This window comes from Pterocles gutturalis, unplaced genomic scaffold (assembly GCF_000699245.1).
Source record: "Pterocles gutturalis isolate BGI_N339 unplaced genomic scaffold, ASM69924v1 scaffold25094, whole genome shotgun sequence".
NCBI lineage: Eukaryota > Metazoa > Chordata > Aves > Pterocliformes > Pteroclidae > Pterocles > Pterocles gutturalis.
This window is the reverse complement of record NW_010133918.1, coordinates 20,783-39,388: the sequence shown is the minus strand read 5'-3', so window position 1 is coordinate 39,388 and position 18,606 is coordinate 20,783. Positions and strand designations below refer to the sequence as shown.

General features: G+C 38.7%; 1 protein-coding gene across 1 annotated transcript; it reads left to right on the top strand.

Moving 5' to 3' along the window:
- Nucleotides 1-377: 377 nt before the first annotated feature.
- Nucleotides 378-16,045, top strand: GTF3C3 (general transcription factor IIIC, polypeptide 3, 102kDa; the record flags this gene model as incomplete). Its single annotated transcript, XM_010081416.1, has 16 exons — nucleotides 378-501; nucleotides 1,011-1,202; nucleotides 1,483-1,648; nucleotides 2,650-2,797; nucleotides 5,260-5,332; nucleotides 6,314-6,400; nucleotides 7,450-7,553; nucleotides 8,132-8,303; nucleotides 8,765-8,967; nucleotides 9,573-9,674; nucleotides 10,582-10,717; nucleotides 11,370-11,607; nucleotides 11,992-12,182; nucleotides 12,844-12,968; nucleotides 14,836-14,988; nucleotides 15,858-16,045. Coding segments are annotated over 16 exons (2,337 nt in total), but the record flags the coding sequence as incomplete, so codon positions are not given.
- Nucleotides 16,046-18,606: the final 2,561 nt, after the last annotated feature.

Sequence of the window (18,606 nt, the reverse complement as noted above, 5' to 3'; positions counted from 1 at the left end):
TCTGTGATTCTGTGATTCTGTGAAATGTCAGTGTGTGTGATTTTGGCTGCTTTCTGAGAAACTTGCCTGAAAATAATTCCATGTAGGATGCTTCGGCTTATGTTAGTGTTGCCTGTCTTTGTTTTTTAGAAAAATCAGTATAGATTACACTTTGAAAACTTTGAAAAATAGCGAAGTGACTTTTTCCAGTGTCTGGATTGTATTGGTGTTAGATATCAGAGTTATGCTTTCGGTTATGAAAATTATCAAATATTTTAGTCAGTCATTTTAATATTGCTAGTACTTAATAGGTTGTGTTAAGCACCAGTGTGACTGATGTCTCCTGAATTTCAGCACAACTGAATCCTCGGTAGAAATAATATCCCTTTTCCATTTAGGAGAAAAGACCTCGCAGCAAACTTCCTCGTGCCTTGAGGGGTCTGATGGGAGAGGCCAATATCAGGTTTGCTCGAGGAGAACGTGAGGAGGCTATTCTAATGTGCATGGAAATCATTCGACAAGGTATGCTAGAATGGGAAAACATTTTGGCTTTAAGGATGGGGTGAAGTTGCCATGTGCATGAGGAAAATTCAGTGTGGCTTCACTGATCATCAAAATACTGAGTACAAGGAATGTCACTGTAGAAGCAGTGTGGAGTTGAAAATAAGTGGTGCGTTTCCTTGATAATTTTGCTTATAAAGAGAAACTAGCACCCTGATTCTGCAGAGGCCTGGGCCTTTGCTTAGTTTTACACAGTTTGCTTTTAGTGTATTTGTAGAACCAGGGTATAAGCATCAGTGTGCCTTCCCATGTAGAATAATGCTATAAATGGTTGTTGTTAGGTTCAGTCAGGCTGTTGAATAATTTGTAAAAAGGAATTGGAAGCTTGTCTGCAAGTTTTTTCTGAATTTAAACAGAGCAATGTTGATGTTTCATATAATTCGGATATCTGTTTGCAGAAAGACAAGTTATTTGTTTTCCAGGTGGTTTTAAAACAATAGTTCTTAATCAATCTTTTTGTCTTTACACAGCTCCTCTTGCTCATGAGCCATTTTCCACTCTTGCCATGATATATGAAGACCAGGGTGATATGGAGAAGTCATTACAGTTTGAACTGATTGCAGCTCATTTAAATCCGAGTGATACTGAGGAATGGGTTAGACTAGCAGAAATGTCACTGGAACAGGACAATATTAAACAGGCTGTTTTTTGCTACACAAAAGGTAGTGTAACAGCCATTTTAGTATTTTGAAACAAATGTGAGGTGCTAATGACAATCATTCTGTTTTCTTCTGCTTTCTAATTTAGTTTGCTGCAGTTTGCTGAGATTCTGGTAACTCTGTCCAGATTTTGGTAAAAGATTCATGAATCTTTAATATAGGATGTCCTTTTCTTACAAAAAGCTTGTGCATGTCCATTAACATTCATACAGTCAGGGAACTGAATGTGAAATCTGTTGTTGCCTTTTCCTAAACTAGGCTACTAATACGCTTTTTCTTGTAGCTCTGAAATACGACCCAACCAATGTGCGTTATCTGTGGGAGAGATCAAGCCTGTATGAACAGTTGGGGGAACATAAGATGGCTATGGATGGCTATAGGCGTATTTTAAATCTCCTGTCTCCTTCTGATGGAGAGCGCTTTATGCAGTTGGCTAGAGACATGGCAAAGTAAGTTGGATTTTAAAATACTGTTATTTGGTTTTACAGTTTCTCAAAAACTGGTATTAATATGCTCTGCAGCTGATTCAGGCTGGGTATGTAGCTGAAATCAAGGAATGCAGATGTGGTTTTGTGGGGGTGACCTAGCCTACTGTTGTGATATTTCCAAAGCCTGACATGTGGGAATTATCCTGTGTAGGATCAATGTGTCATCTTGGAAGTGTTGCATTCTCTTAGGGTAAGAGAATAAAATGCAAATACTGATTCCTGGAAAAATGCCAATAGTGCACAATTATATAGAGCAGGAAACTTACTGCTGGCAAATCTAAGTGAAACAAACTATTCAAGCTGAAATACAAACCATCTGCAACAGAATGTAGTTTATATGTCATTTGTGATTCTTTTCTGGAGCAAGTAGAAATCTGCCTCCTCCCCTTTTCTGCTAATGAGAGCAGGTCAAGTCATAGAAACTTGTGTGATACAGAGAAGGCTTGCAGTTAAGTGTGTGTAGCTTTCGTATTGTAGTTTTTAGTAAGTTGTTTAACTACTTTGTATCTCAGCTTTCTCACACATGACTTGTGTGAGAGAACATGGCCTGTTTCAAAACTGTTTAAGTCTTTTGATCTTTGTGGTTGTGAAATCACACACAAAAAAGCAAGGATGTGTATTGTAGCAGTATTACTGTTGGAGGTTTTTCTGAAACCAGATTAATGCAGTACATTATTGATTCCTGGCTCGAGGTGGGGGGACGTTGTGATGAAAACTCCAGTAATGTCCTAACTTGTAGGGGAGAAAAAAATGGTGATTCTTTGAAATACATAAAAAATGTCAACAGTTGTAAGGAAATAAAAAGCACCTTCTTTCTCACTGTCTTTTGTAACTTTCTCTTGCTAATGAAAATATTTGCCAATAGACAAAACTAAAAGAAATATGAAAACTTTTTGCTAGTGTTCAAAGTACATATTGTCAGTTGTCTCAAATACTTAGTATCTCATATCTGTGTTTTATAGGAGTTATTATGAAGCCAATGATGTGACCTCTGCTATTGAGATAATAGAAGAAGCCTTTACTAAACACCAGAGCCTTGTCTCCATGGAAGATGTTAACATCGCAGCTGAACTATATATTTCTTCAAAACAGTATGACAAAGCATTGGCGGTATGGAGAATTAAATGTATTTCTATATTGTGTTCAGCACCTCTTTGCCAGTCAGCATGGACAGTTTATATTCCTGTAGTGCTTAAATATGGACATTTCTATAGCGACAGAGCTGATCAGATACATATTGCTTTCTATTAGTTCTGTAGTAATTGGCATTGAAGTTAGTGGCTTGATATAATAAGTTGGGGGCTGATAGACTTGTATCCAGGTTTAAAACGTTGGGATCCTTCCTCCCCTTCTCTGCAATTGCCATAACCTTAGTAGCCAGAGAAGATCTACTGGTTTTGTGAGTACTAGCAGCAAAGGGCATTCTCCAAGTTGAAGGTTAAAAGAGTGACACTGAATGGTCTAGTGATTCAAATGCAGACCCTCATGCTTTATCTGGCATACTTGTGTTACGACTAATAATTTATGCATTAAGCATCAAGCATAAATTCCAGAAAGACAATACATCTTGACTCCAAGGCATCAGGAATTGGAGAAGATTGCTTATCTGCACCCAATTTGTTCTAGCAGTTTTTAACCCTCACTTGTGAGGCATGTTTCTGAGTTGATTTGGTCTGGCTTTGAGAGGAAAGACAAGGTATCTGATCATTGTTATACTTTCCAAGGTAGGTTGAAGAGTATGATGGGTTTGCCCTTGGCTGGGGGCCAAACCACACACCCACTCACCCAGTCACACCCCCCCCTCCACCCTGCCCAAGGATAGGGGAGAGAATTAAAGGGGTAAAGGGAAAAAGGGACTCATGGGTTGAGATAAGAACAATTTAATAACTAAACTACAATAATATTGAAAATAATACTATATACAAATATACAAATGAGTGATACACAGTGACACTGCCCCCCCACCCAATGACCAAGGCTCAGCCTGTTCCCAGCTAACGATCCCAGAGCAGGGAGAGTCCTGAAACCGCACTCACGGAACGGAGATAACAGTCTGAGCGTCCCAGACCCAGAGCTGACCGGGGTGGGGGAAGAAGGCCTTGGGAGAGTGACCGCCTGGGGCAAGATGACCTGGAGCAAAAGAGATCCAGAACCAAGAGGGCCGATCTTCCGGAGGGTCCTCACCTATATACTGGGCATGACGTGTATGTTGTGGAATAGATTATTGGCCACTTTGGGTCTCAGTCCTGAACCTAAGATCAAATCCTGGGCTAGTAACTGGGGCTGTGCTCCCTCCCAGCTTCTCCTGTTTGCAGACAGCCAGAGAAGCTGAAAGACCTTGGCAGCCGTGTAAACATCACTTTTTATCAGCTTTCTTCTGAGCACAAATCCAAAACACAGCCTCTTGCTAGCTATGATGAAGAAAGTTAACTCTGTCTCAGCTTAACCCAGGACAAAGAGATACTAATAGTTGGGACTTTATCCTTGTGAACATTCTTATTTGCTGATATTAAATTACCTTTCTTTTTTCTCCTTAAGATTTTATTTAGATTGCTCTTTGTCAGTGCAAATAATCATGAGCCTGCAAACAATTCCTCTGACCCTTTTCTGTACTTCTTCCCATTTAAAAAGTCAAACAGTCAATTTTATGTACGCAGTATTTAGCTGCCAGATTTATTAATACAGTACACAGTCAAACGGCTGTTCTGCTCTTTCTCCTTGGTGGTTCTCCTCAAGTCTATTCCTGTGATGTTGTTTCTTGTTCCTGGATAGCTGGATCTATTTGAACTGGTAAACTGAGCCTTTAAAAAATAATTATCTTAATACAGTAATCTGGTATGTTCCTCTATGGGCCATTTACTCTGTGTTTGTCACTCTTATTTTGGCAACAGTAACAACTTGAATATTTGTTTTTCAATTAATGAACCAAAATACTAAACTGCATTGAGTCTTAGACCAACGGTCCTTTACACTTTGGCATTTCCCCCCTCACACCTCCCCATTGGCAAGGAAATGCCTTGAATTGTCTGTCTCTGGTTTCTGTTTTTTGAAGTTAGTTGTTCTATTGAATTATACTGGTTTTATTGAGGTCATGAAATGTATGACCAGGGCTGTTGTAAAATGTCTGTACATAGCTGTGAGTTTTATTTAATTATTTTTTTAAACTGAGACAAACCGTACAGTTTCCTTGCAACGTATTAAGCTGAGGAGTCCTTGGAGCACTTTGGAAAGAACTGTGGACAGCTCAGCTCTTTGCCTGGTGCTTTGCTTTCTTTTTCAGTCTTCCAAAATGCATTAAAAGAAGCTATAGAGGTTAAAAACTTTTCTAGTTGTCATGAAAATAACTGTTGTATTTGCTAAAGAGGTGTTGACTGGATCACCTAAGCCATCCAAAAAGAGTGGACAAAGACATAAGGTGATCAAACTCAATACTCGTCAACTAACCCCGTGTTAAATTAGTGCCACTTTTCTTCTGATAACTTTTCTGATGTCTAAAATAAATGCTGTATGGGCTGGTTACTCCATATATCATTTAAGTCTTTAAAATGATCCGACCTACTCTTCTGTTTTAGGTTATTACAGATTTTGCAGGAATTGTACTTGAAAAGAAAGTATCAGAAAAGAGTCCAGCTGAGGAGAAAAAAGGTAAGTAGCTAACAAGCGGTTAGCATGACCCTGCTATTCATCTAATATGACATCTTTCCCTTACCTTTTAAACTCATGGGTATATTTTGATGCATGTTGACAGGCTTTTCTCTTTTGAAACATTGCAGTGTTTTTAATGAGTTACATGGCATGACCTCAGCTTTCTATAAGGAGTTACTCTGATGTCCAATTAGCCGTGCTGACTCATTAAGGACAAGAACTCTCCAGGCAACTGGAGGCCTTTTAAAGTTCTAAACATTCCTCTGAGTCTTCACATCAGACCAGATATTTCTGCCACCTAAATAGCTTTTGAAAAAAATTAGATAATCTTAGTGACATCTATACTCTGCAATATCAACCTTTGACCTGAGAGTAATATTCTTCATAAATCCTACTTCTTTTATTAAACATTTAAATGTTTTGGTATATAGAAATCTAGGGATATTACTTGTAATAGAATAAAACAGGTTGCCTTTGAGAAACCTTCTTTGTGAAAGTCATTGCTTAAGTCTGAAAATGTTCGTTTGGGCTGTGGAATGATCACAGTGTGCCAACTCTACAAGCAGATGCTCTGTTTTATGATTAAATGGTTAGTTGTATCAGCAATCCAGTCCAAACACAATGTAGGTATAAGATACTTGACCAGGTAAAAGTATAGTTGATCAATGAACAACTGTCCTGATAGAGACTCTTAACAGATAATTTATGAGAAGTAAAACTATAATGAGTCTAGGAATTATAACACAGCATTGCCAAGTTACATAGGAAATGTAATTTCTTAAGACAAAGCTTCTAAACTAGACAAGAGCTTGGGTCCCTGCCCTCTGTTGCTGTAGAATTTTTTTTAATAATTCCTACTTTACTGTCCTTCAAAAAAAATTCACTTTTCAGAGTAAGCTAACAATCAATCATGAATTCAAAAGCAAGTAACTTTGGGTTTAGCTGGTGCTACTAGGATAATCTGTTAATCTTTTTTAAAAGGCACAGGGGCAGTGGTAGAAACTCAGGAAAGCCAGGAGGCAGTGACTGACAACCAAAATAATCCAGCTGCTGAATCCAGTGCTGCAGGTAAGTAATTTAATTTTTTAATTTTGTATAAGTCTACTAACTGATCATATACTCAGAAACCAGGTTGCAAAACAATATAAAAATTGGGAAAGATTACTAACAACAGAGAAATAGGGCTCATCCTGTCGTCTTTACTCAGAACTTACTTCTAACCCAGCCAGCCACCAAAGCCAAAAGCATTCTCCCAGGGCTTACCCACTTTGAAAATTTTTCATTTTGTAAGAATTTGTCAGTAGGTGAACAGTTACTCTCATGCTGAGTATTAAGACGTTCAGAGAATGATGAATTAGTCTGCATGTTGTGATCTGCAGTAATTGGATGTGGATGTAAAAGGTAATAGGGAAGCCTTATGCTGGAAATCACAGTTTTCTTGGGTTATAGCAGTCACCCTTTGAGTGTCTAGTGTAAGAAGGTGAAGGACAACTTAAACAGGGTAGTTAAGGAGGTGTCATGATGGCATGTGAAGTAAATATAATAATGGAATTTCACTGTATGACATGTAATTTGCTAGCATTGTCATGGGTAATTACTTTGTCTCGTGTTTGCATTCTCATCAGATTGCGTTTTATATGCTGCATAAAGTTCTGTAGCCAACTGTGTTTGACAACGTTTACAGCCAGAGCCCTGGTGCACAGGACTTGGCTTAGTATGAACAAATACCTTAATACAGAGTATTTTCTTCAGAAAGCAAGGAGAAGAGGGTGGAGGTGCATAAATTGCTAAAGAAAGCTTTATGAAGCAAGCACGTCTTAAGAGGGCAAAGGCTCTAAGCACATCCTGCAGAATCCTGCTGTTGAAGTCAATGCAGACTGACAGTACTTGATACTTTAGATGAAATTATTGGGATCAGAGAGAGTAGGAAGAAGTTGTTCCAACTACTGGGAAAGATATAAAAGAAGGGGAGAGGCCAGGCCTACACCGACATTTGCTAGAGTCAATAAGAATATATTTTCTTCACTTGAGCTGAACATGGCCTGGAGGGGGTGTGGAGCTTGTGAAGTGCTTGCTAAAGCCAATCGGTTCAGAAAAAATTCTTTATCTTCTCACAGCTGTGGAGAAGGTCAGCTGCTGCATACCTGAGGGCGTTCCCATAGACATCACTGTCAAGCTAATGGTGTGCTTGGTTCACTTGAACATCCTAGAGCCACTCAGTGTGAGTAGAAACCAAGTCAGAAGTTGGGAGATGTCCTAATAAACTACCAAAGCAAGTAATTTTTCCTGTCTTCATATGACTGAGGTTGTTGAGAGAGCTGCGGAGATTATTTTTGCTTCCCTTCCACTCCAAGAGAGACACCTAGCAAACCCGTAATGGCAGAAATACCATTTTTGTCCTTATAAAATATGCCTCCTGTGGAAATATTACTAAAGCACAGGTCCAGGACCACAGTGCAAAGTTGTTGAACACTCAGGAACACATCTTCACTTTGTTGTAAAGCCCGACTAGATCTGAAGGCTGTTCTTTCATAAAGAGCACTCCTCACTGATAGGCACTTTTACCATTGGATGTGAAGTGTCTAGAATAGAAAAATGTGGCTTTTTCAGGAATTCTGAAATTCAGATCTTTATTTTTCACTTTTAAACATTTAAATAAAGGAAATGTAGTTCAGAATGCAAATAGAATAAAAATCATAGCATAAAAATGTAAGCTTCCAATAACCGTAATTTCTTTAAATTTATTTATTTAAATGCTTTTGTTGGCTATTTTTAGTGTTTTGTGTGTTTTTTTTAAAGCCTCTTTTGACCACTCTGGTGGAACAAAATCCAGAAGAAATGGGTGACTTGTATTTGGACGTTGCAGAGGCGTTTCTGGATGTTGGAGAATACAACTCGGCACTGCCTCTCTTGAGTTCCCTTGTCTGTTCAGAACGATACAACTTGGCTGTTGTCTGGCTTCGGCACGCGGGTGAGAAGAAGCAGGACTGCTGAATACGTGGTGCTGAGAGATAATAATACAACGCTGAGCATTTCCAGGGACTTTTATCTAAGATCACTGGAATTTTAGATTCACATTTTGAATGATAATTGGTATTTGCAAAACTGTAATTGGGGTATATTATGACAACCCTGTCATGGAACATTTTCTTGTTTTTTCATATAGAGTGAAATTTACTTCAGCTAAAAATACTTTATTTTGATGTAATTGAAACTGCATCTGTTCTGCATTCCATCCTGTGTCAATTGATGAGGCTTTAAGTGAAACTCTGGATTCATCAGTCGTATTTCTGAATATTTTCACTTCAATAACACATGTTTTGGGTGGTTTTAACTGAAAAAGTATCTGAAAAGTATGTTAGCAAATTTGCAAGCTTTGAAATCTTATTTTTCTGCCATTTAAGTGTATTGTGTTGTTTATGGTATTTCTAGAGTGCTTGAAGGCTTTGGGACACATGGAGCGTGCTGCAGAGAGCTATGCCAAAGTTGTTGATCTTGCTCCATTGCACCTGGATGCAAGAATATCACTTTCAACACTTCAGCAGCAGCTGGGCCGACCTGAAAAAGCTCTGGAGGCTCTGGAACCAATGTATGACCCAGATACACTGGCTCAGGATGCTAATGCTGCCCAGCAGGTGGGTCAAGTGTTCTGTGCTTCCAGTTTAGGATAGATTATTCTGCTGAACTATGGTAGTGGTTAAAGATGTCAACTATATAGGACCAGGAACTGAGAATTACTTATCTACAGCATGGGGAGCCTTCAGAGCACAGTGAATGGTCCATTACAGAGAATCAGGGATGAGTCTTATGGCTCTTTCTCCCTGACCATTTTATCAGTACTTCCCCTGTCCCACTTGGTTACCCCTGTGTGATGGGCATCCTCTTGGCCACTGAGAACCAATCTTTACACCAATCACTTTGCATCAACGTGATCAGCAGTTGCTACATATGAGCCACATGGTTTGGCCTCTATTGATTGCAACTGATGGCGTAGCAAAGGTTCTCTATCCCCTCTGCAGCAGCACCTTCACTATAGGTAAGAGTTATGCTGAATTTCTCTGAAATTTGAGAATTTGAAACAGTGAACTAATGCAGAGCATTTTTTTTTCTGCTGATAAGATTCTTACAGCTTTCTAGAAGCTTCTGCAATCCTATTAGTACTGTGTTGAGTCAAAATTGTTTGTTTTATAAACTTACTCTCTGTGCAAGAGGTTGAATAATAATGTTTGGTATTATCTAGGAATTAAAGCTGCTTCTCCATCGTTCGACACTGTTGTATTCGCAAGGCAAAATGTATGGTTACACAGACACTTTACTTACGATGCTGGCAATGCTGTTGAAGGTAAGTCAGTCTTTATGGCTACACTTTAACAAACTGGACAGATATGAGTTGGGTTAAGACAAACGACAAACAAACTCGGGAGGAAAGCTAGTGGGTTTTATATGCAAATGGTTCTGTAATTTTGTTAGATAATCTTGCAGGGAGTCTATAATACTGGTGTTCCTGCCTGTAGTGTTCAGAACAGAGGACGACTTGTGTGTATAATTCTTAATACACTGACTTCAACTCCCTGTTTCTCAGTGTACATAGAACACACTGGGTACCACAGCTGCTTCTTACCTTTGTAGCAGTCAGCATACTGCTATCTTGAAATGTTGATACTGGCTTCTATTTCAACTATTTTCTTTTGGATTTCTTAGTTTTTTTAAATGGTTGTTTTTATGTGATAAAATGACCAAAGAAGAATTTGTTTAACCAGCAAACTGGTGATAGTTGTGGCTTAGTTGTTTTTTGTTTGTTTTTAAATGGCGAGTGATGGAGGGGGATATTTAAACCTCAGTCTTATCCATCTGGTTAGAGCCATTACTATTGTGTTACACTGGTTGAATAGCTGACTGTCCACATATTTCTGAAAGTGATACAGAAAGGCATTGTTCTTCTTATGCCTCTATGCAAATAGTTTTGATTTCAATACATACAGGGACGTTCCAATCCCAGGAAAAGTCTTGTAAGTCATTTAAAGTGTTCATATCTTTCTTTTGCATAGCCCAGTTTGCACTGGAGCATGAGACAATGCAGAGATAATTCTCCTCATGGGAATGTTCTCATAATCTGGTGCTATTGTGGCATTTCTAACTTGCAGACTACTTTGGTATGCGATGTGAGCCAGCTGGATTGGCCATAAAGCTGCCTTTGTCATAGGATGTATTAATGTAATCTGAAATGCTGCCCTTGAATTTATTTCTAGGTAGCAATGAGCAGAGCTCAGGTGTGTTTGATATCTAGTTCCAAATCTGGCGAGAGACACCTGTATCTTATTAAGGTGTCAAGGGATAAAATTTCTGACAATGACGACCAAGAGACAGCAAATTGCGATGCAAAAGGTAACAAATATTTATTAAAACCAAAGCAACAAGATGAACTCCTTAGTTCTGAAAAATGAGATAAATGTTACTGTTTTGCATGCTAAACCATGCAGTTCATGTTAACATTGCTTTATTTCTAGGACAAATAAGGCAGCAAAAATGAAGATAATATAATTTAAGGGAACAATCCTAATTCAGAGAAAATAGTAAGATTACAGAATAATTTAGATTAAGAAGGACCTCTAGAGATCACATGGTCCAACATTATCCTCAGTGCAAATATAATACATGCAAATCTAGAGTGTTTTAGAAATAAACGTTTTTAAAGTGGTGTGATTTTTTTTTAATTGGCCCAGATTTTGCAGAGCCAGACTACATATTCGTAAGCACCGTTTGGTAGATTAGGAAGGGTGTCTTTAATGCATTCATGTAGTATGTTTACAACTTGAACTGTGTGTATCTCTTGCCATTTGTTCGCAAGGTTTGACTGGTTTTGTGCTGGTATTTTACAAACTGCACTTAAACTGAAAAAGTAAAGATTTCATCTTTATTTTACCTGTTAATTTTTGAAAAGATCAATTTTATGTATGCACCCTTTTTCCTTTTTTTTTTTAAAGAGTTTAGCCCACTTATTTTAATTTTCTCAACTTACTGACTTCAATATTTTCAGCAATTTTTGCTGTTCTCACAAGTGTTCTGACAAAAGATGACTGGTGGAACCTCCTCCTGAAGGCTATCTATTCCTTGTGCGACCTCTCCCGGTACAAGGAGGCAGAGCTACTAGTGGATTCCTCGCTGGAATATTATTCATTTTATGATGATAGACAAAAGCGCAAGGAGCTGGAATACTTTGGGCTCTCTGCTGCAATTCTGGACAAGAACTTCAGAAAGGCGTACAACTATATCAGGTGGGGTACAACTATATCAGGTGGGGTACGGAGAAGGTAGAGCAATCTGTTCTGTCATTGCTTCCATGGAGGCTGTAGTCATACTGCTGAAAACACTTCTAAAGGAGGCAGGCTGATGCTTTCCCGCTTTCGCTAAAACAGAGAAGGCTATTGAAACTGAAGGAGCTTTCTGATAGCCTTGATTTAAAAAAAATGCATAATGCAGTAGGTTGCTTGATTTGCCCAGAACCAATGGTTCTGTCTTTCTCTCAAGTTTGCCTCAGTCACTGACCTGCTCCTTGAGTGTCTCTTCTTTGTTATCTTCCCTAAGCTATTGAGATTGTATGGCAGATAAAGTATTTACTATAGCATTTACTAATTTCTTGTATACTTTTCATTCTGTAGAATCATGGTAATGGAAAATGTCAATAAACCTCAGCTCTGGAACATATTCAATCAAGTTACTATGCAGTCTCAGGATGTCCGTCACCATCGCTTTTGTCTCCGCTTAATGCTGAAAAATCCTGACAATCACGCATTGTGTGTGCTAAATGGGCACAACGCGTTTGTATCTGGCAGTTTCAAGCATGCTCTTGGTAATGTCATTAATGTTCTAATATTAACAGATACAACAAGTGAATTTTTTTCAGAGAAAAATTTATTAATTTTTTTCATACATCAGAAAACTATAGATGGCTTCACAATGTTAGTCTAGTGCTTTGATTATTTTGTACACAAATCAAAGCACTGCTAGAGTTTTGCTAATAAACATTAAGCTGGTATGTTTCAAGTTTAGCACACATTGCAAATATAACCAACTTTCAAAGGTAATTGAAGGCTAATGATAAAAAAGAGTAAGAAGGACACAAACAGACCAATTTAAACAGCAAATAAAGTTGGCTGGATGTTTTAAGCAGGCCTCTGAAGTACACCTACTGCTTTCTGTCAAGCCCTCCAAATGTCACACTTAAGATGTGTGACCTCCAGGATATAAATCCCAGTAAGGACCTTGTTTGCCTTCCACGTCTGATTCTTTTCTGCTTATATTTTTACATCACAGTTTGCATTTTTCCTTCAGAATCCAAAGACTGCTGAAAATATAAAATTTTCTTTCATGTCTTTTTCCTGTGTATTCTGACGTATATTAAACTTTAGTTTCTTAGTTCACACTTCTAATTCGAAGATTTTATTTTTTGCCCTGAAATTCTTAAGCAATGCTTTTCACAACAAACATCCTGATTCGTTATTTGCTTTTAGGACAGTATGTGCAAGCCTTCCGTGCAAACCCAGATGAACCTCTCTACAGTCTTTGTATTGGCTTGACTTTCATCCACATGGCTTCTCAGAAATATGTATTGAAAAGGCACGCTCTTCTAGTACAGGTGAGTTACTGTGGTTATTTTTACCTATAGTGTTTCCTGGCTTTGTGTCTTGCAGACAGTTACGGCTACAACATACTCTGTTTAAATAACTCTTAATAATTAATATGGCATTTCAAAAGAGGGAGGTGGCAAAACATGAGCACAGATGAGTATGCTTTTGAGCTATATATATATATTTTCTCATTTCTTGCTTACTATACTTTGTATTTTTACATCCTCTCTTGGTCCTATTGTAGTTGATTAATAATTCAGCCACAGTGACATACTGGTGACCTAAATAACGATCATTAGTTGCTGGTGTCTGAGCTAATTCCTCATGTTGAAGGACCTATCTTCACTGATTACCAACACAGTTCCTTGAAATAAAGTCTCTATTTACAACAGAATCATCACATTCCAAAGTCGTAACACAGTGAAATGCTCAGGAGCAGATGAAACAGTTGGGTCCTCAGTTTTTCCCTTCTGAACTCACCTCTTCTACGTATCCCTCCTAAGTTGAATGTAAAATACTGTGTCTCTTTGCCTTTGCTTTGTACAGGAGGTAGCTCTAGTCTAATGCCATTCATCTTTATTAGCATCTTACAAACCTTGAGTCACAAAAAGTCCGTAACACACCAAGCTGGTAAGCAGCAACGTCCTACAGATGGGAAACAGCTCGCTTCTCTCACTTTACAGCATGTCGGTGTATAAATGAGACTGGTTTGTTCCACCAGTGCCTGGTCATTGTCACTTTATCCATTGTCCTGTTTTACATCTTCTGGAATATCAGCACCCAGATAGGCGCATGGTCCCTGTTGGGTGCTGCTCATCTGTCTGAACCACAGCATGCCACAGACCAGGAGCGGGTATTCAGACTAAGGCTGGCAACAAAATTATGTACACCTGGGATTCTGCTGGTCATGTAGTTTAAATATATGAGCATATGTTTTAATTTTAAACTAAAAGCAAAATAAGAAAGTATAACACTTACAGAGTGCATCGACTTGTAAATTTGTTAAAAGCATAGTACTGGAATTGCTGGGTAGGAATTTCCTTTCAAATTCTGCTGGAGACTTGGCAGTTTAACATCTGACTTCAAGAAGGGACATGAACTCTTGCCGACTGCTTAGGATAGAGGAATTTTTCATTCCCTTATTCACTGATGTTTATTTTTGGACATTTTATAAAATTGTATACTGGTAATTTCCCTGATAACCTGTATTGGAGCAAATACTTATATGGGGCACAAGGTCAAGAAAAGAATATGCTTGCATTCCAGAAACAATACTTTGATATATACTTAAAGGAGTTCAGAATTTTGTATAATTCTGAAAAGTTGGAGAATTGAACCATTTCTTTCCACTCTCTAAGGCAGAGAGTGAAGGAAAGGGAATTAAAGGTTTAGGGTTTGTATTTTGTTTTCCTTTTAAAAAAAAAAAAAGTGGAGGAGGGCTATCTTTTAAAGCTGTTTTTAAGAAAAATAAGATCTTGCTCTAGGCTGTCCTTTTGGCTGCATGTTTTTCAAGGTGGTCAGCTCTCTTCTGAACGTTAACTAGACTTAGGTGTGTGTATATTACGTAGACACATACATATATACTTACAGACTTAGCAAGTTAGTGCCGTTAAGTCACTGTAATAAATAACTGTGTGTTCAGTTTACAAAAAAGTTGTACCTGTTGTTGTCAATGGCAGTGAGACTGACAGAGCACACTTTTCATGGTCTCAACAATCGAATGTGACTTATTTTTTGCCTTCAACTTGCATGTGTTTTTGTGGGGAAGCAAGAATCAAAGATTTAAATATATACATTCAAACACCTGTTCTCCAGCATATTTTACTGCCATCTTCTTAAGGGGAGCATTCACAAATGTGCATAACATGTGTACAGGGATTCTCCTTCCTTCACCGGTACTTGGACTTGCGTGGACCATGTCAGGAGTCTTTCTACAACCTTGGCCGTGGCCTTCACCAGCTGGGATTACTGCACCTGGCAATCCACTATTACCAAAAAGTACTTGAACTTCCTCCTCTCACCTTAGAGGTACTGTATCTTTCTAAGTAAGTTATGTACAGAGAATAGAGTCAGGTCAATGTTAATAATTCCTCAGCCCTAGTTAAAATAGGTACATCAAATCTGTGTAGTTGAGTTTCCTTTGATTTGTATTGTAATTCCCTGTTGTTGGAAGCCCAAATCTGATTGTCACCTGGTAATGCATTTATGCATGTATTAATTTCAAAGGTTTATGCATTTTGAAGGATTTACTAATAGGCTGAAGCAGCAGCAAAAAGGGCTGCCAAACAACTTTACCTGAATAAGTAGCTGAACTTGATGTATGTTATATGCAATAAGTTATAACTGGAAGTGCTATACACTCCCCCATGCTGGAGCAACAGGAACCAGTATTAAGAATGCCTAGATATATGTGAGCCATGGTTTTGCTCTAACTGATCTGTATTAGATCATCCTAATTGATGGGTCAGTACCCATTTACAAGTCTGGCCTGAGAGAAAGTTTTTGCGTAGCTTTGGAATGGGTAGGTACAAAAATTGCAAGCGTAACATGGGTGTTAGCACAGGGAGTTCAAAGCAGCAATCTTTTCACCGTGTTGAAGATACAGGCAGCATTCACATTTCAATTATAGAAACAAATACTTTGCAGACAAAGACAAGTTAAGGTAGTACTCTCCTGATTTATGAGTTGGCTATCTAATTTACAGATAAGGTTTTGAGTATGTGATTATATAACTCTTTGGTGATTAACAACAAGAGGAAGCTCATTAAAGAGGGAGGGCACAAGGAGTACTACGGAAAGCCTATATAAACCATGAATGTGTGATTTGTTTACATTGTAATTGCTATTTTATACTATTTTTGCATATAGATAACTTTTTTTAATCATTATTTTTACAGGGAATAGATACTGATCAGACAGACTTGAGAAGAGATACTGCCTTTAACTTGTCACTTATTTATCAGAGCAGTGGAAATACAAGAATGGCTCAAAAGATGTTGTATACTTACGCAGTTGTATGATGAGGTTTGGGGCAGGTGGAATTGATGCTCTTTGTATTATGCAGTGCTGGGGAAACCAGTTTTATGTACAGCTTTTTCTGTAGATGGTCAGAGCCACAGGTTGTGCTGTATATACGTTTATGGACTTTTTCTATTTCTGACATTTGAACCGTATCGCGTATGTATGGAAACTGTTTCCACTGTCCGCAAGTATGATGCTGACGTGCTCAAATGTGTCTGCTATTACATCTTCTCCTTTGACACACTGCTCTGTAATCTGATATTCAGTCTTGTATTTAGAATCAAACAGCGAAAACTGAAGCCCAGTATGGTTTGTTGTTTGTTTTGGTTTTTTTTAAGGGAAAATTTACAATTCAATATAGAATCAAAGAATTGTTTAGGTTAGAAAAGACCTGTAAGATCATTGAGTCCAACCATTAACCCAGCCCTGCCTAGTCCACCACTAAACCATGTCCCTAAGAGCCACGTCTACACATCTTTTAAATAAATACCTTCAGGGATGGTGACTCCACCCCTTCCTTGGGCAGCCTGTTCCAGTGCTTGATAACCCTTTTGGTGAAGACATTTTTCCTAATATCCAGTCTAAACCTTGAGGCCATTTCCTCTTGTCCTATAGCTTGTTACGTGGGAGAAGAGACCAACATCCACCTCGCTATAGCTTCCTTTCAGGTAGTTGCAGAAAGTGATGAAGTTTCCCCTCAGCCTCATTTTTTCCAGACTGAACAACTCCAGTTCCCTCAGCTGCTCCTCACAAGACACTGCCCTTCTTTGCATGTGCTTCAGCACCTCAACAAGAGACTAAGGGGGAAAGAATACTTAAATCAATGCCAGCCTCAACTGTCAGCATGTTGGGAGCATTCCTCAAGCCTCACTAAGAGAATTAGTAACAGTTTCAGTCAAACACACTACATAGATTGTCAAACTACTTGGTTTAACTGTGATAGTTTTGTTAGCCGTTCATTGCTGAAGAGCTGTTTTATATAAAACACTAACTCAAAGTGTTTGCTTAAAGACTGCTCATAAAAGCATATCCTGATTGTTTTAAAAACTTTTTTAAAAACTTTAAATAGCTTTCCAGTTGTGCTTACCTGATAGCAGCATTGACAAGTGTAGAAAGCTGTTTGCCATCCACATTCACTGAAGGCCATAGATTGATAGGGAGAAAAGACCAACCAACCTTTTCACTGCTTAGAAAATTCATTTTTTAAATATTGCAAATATTACTATAAGAGAGACTTAGCAGCTACCAAGCCTAGGGAAAGGCTAGCACTGTAGACCTCAATTATTGATGCTGCAGGTGGCAGCAGTGCTAGATTTCTACTACTTTATTGAAATTACTATGCTTAAAGAAAAGAATAACAAGATCTTGCCTATTGTCTACTTCTGATGTTTCAAATGGGTGAGCTGCCACTCACCATGCTGTGTTTCACATTGCAGAGCTGGCTCTGAGCAGACAAACTAGTTTCCTTTCAAACCAGCAGTTAGATGCCTTCCAGAAATGCCCTAGTTGCTAGTGAGCATTCAGTCAGCAGGATTAGACTAGAGCAAATCTGAAGAAAAAAACCAGACCAGAACACATCCTGGACACCTGGACTAGCTCTTTCACTATGCATGTGACTCACTGAACTGCATCACTTGCTAAATAAAGCAGCCACAGCTGAAGATTAAGGTAGTGCTACAGTTAAAAGGTACTGGAGTACAGTAACCCTTCACAATTACACCGTATCTTACTGCATTCCACCCCAAACAAGTTTAGAAGAAGCAATAGGATGTGTTGAACTTGGAACAGGATGTTGCTATGGGCATGTAAGTGCCAAGTTTAATGGCTACAGCCATACAATCAGACTTTGTGTTTCAATATACAAAGTAACTACAGACGCATGGCCCTAGAGAGAGCAGGGGATTCTGGAACAGGGAAAGGGTGAAGATCCAGCCCTTGAGGTATACCCTGTGTTGGTTAAAAACTCCCGCAGAGGGAAAACAGAGGGGTGGTTGGTGCTGTTGCCCTGCCAACATGCAGTTCATACAAGCACAGGTGCCGTATGCTGAGTCCTTTTGCACAGGCAAAGGTCACAATAATTTGTCCCTTGTTAGGCAACCTACTTAGCGCTTTTGTTTATACTGAATGCTTAAATGGTGAGTGCTATTTGAGAAGACTGTTTTTCAGCTGTGATTACAGTTTGAGTTCATAGCAACCAAAACTAGATGACAGTTTTGACTGCTGTTTGCCTGAGGGCACTGTGGAGGTAAAAAGGCACACCAAGCCACCTAAGCAGCTTTATGGAGCAGGTGTGGCATACACACGAGCTGATTTCTGAAGGAACCAGCTTGACTGGGACAAACCTAAAACCATATTGCATAGGCCTGCTCTTAAGCAGCACAATTTAATGAAGCTCAAGTGTGTATTAGCTCTAATAGTGAGCTCAGTCAACCCCTTGTTCCTTAGGACATCTATTTGCTTTAAGGAGGAGAGTCTCAGGTTGCCACGAGTTAGTCCACAGTCCTATCACCTAAGTCACCATTGAGGACTAAATTTCTGGAGGAGCAGAATGAGCTCATTTCAGTGTGTCCTGGGGCTACTCCTAAGCTCCAGAGGTACGCAAGACTTCTCTCCTCAATAAACTAA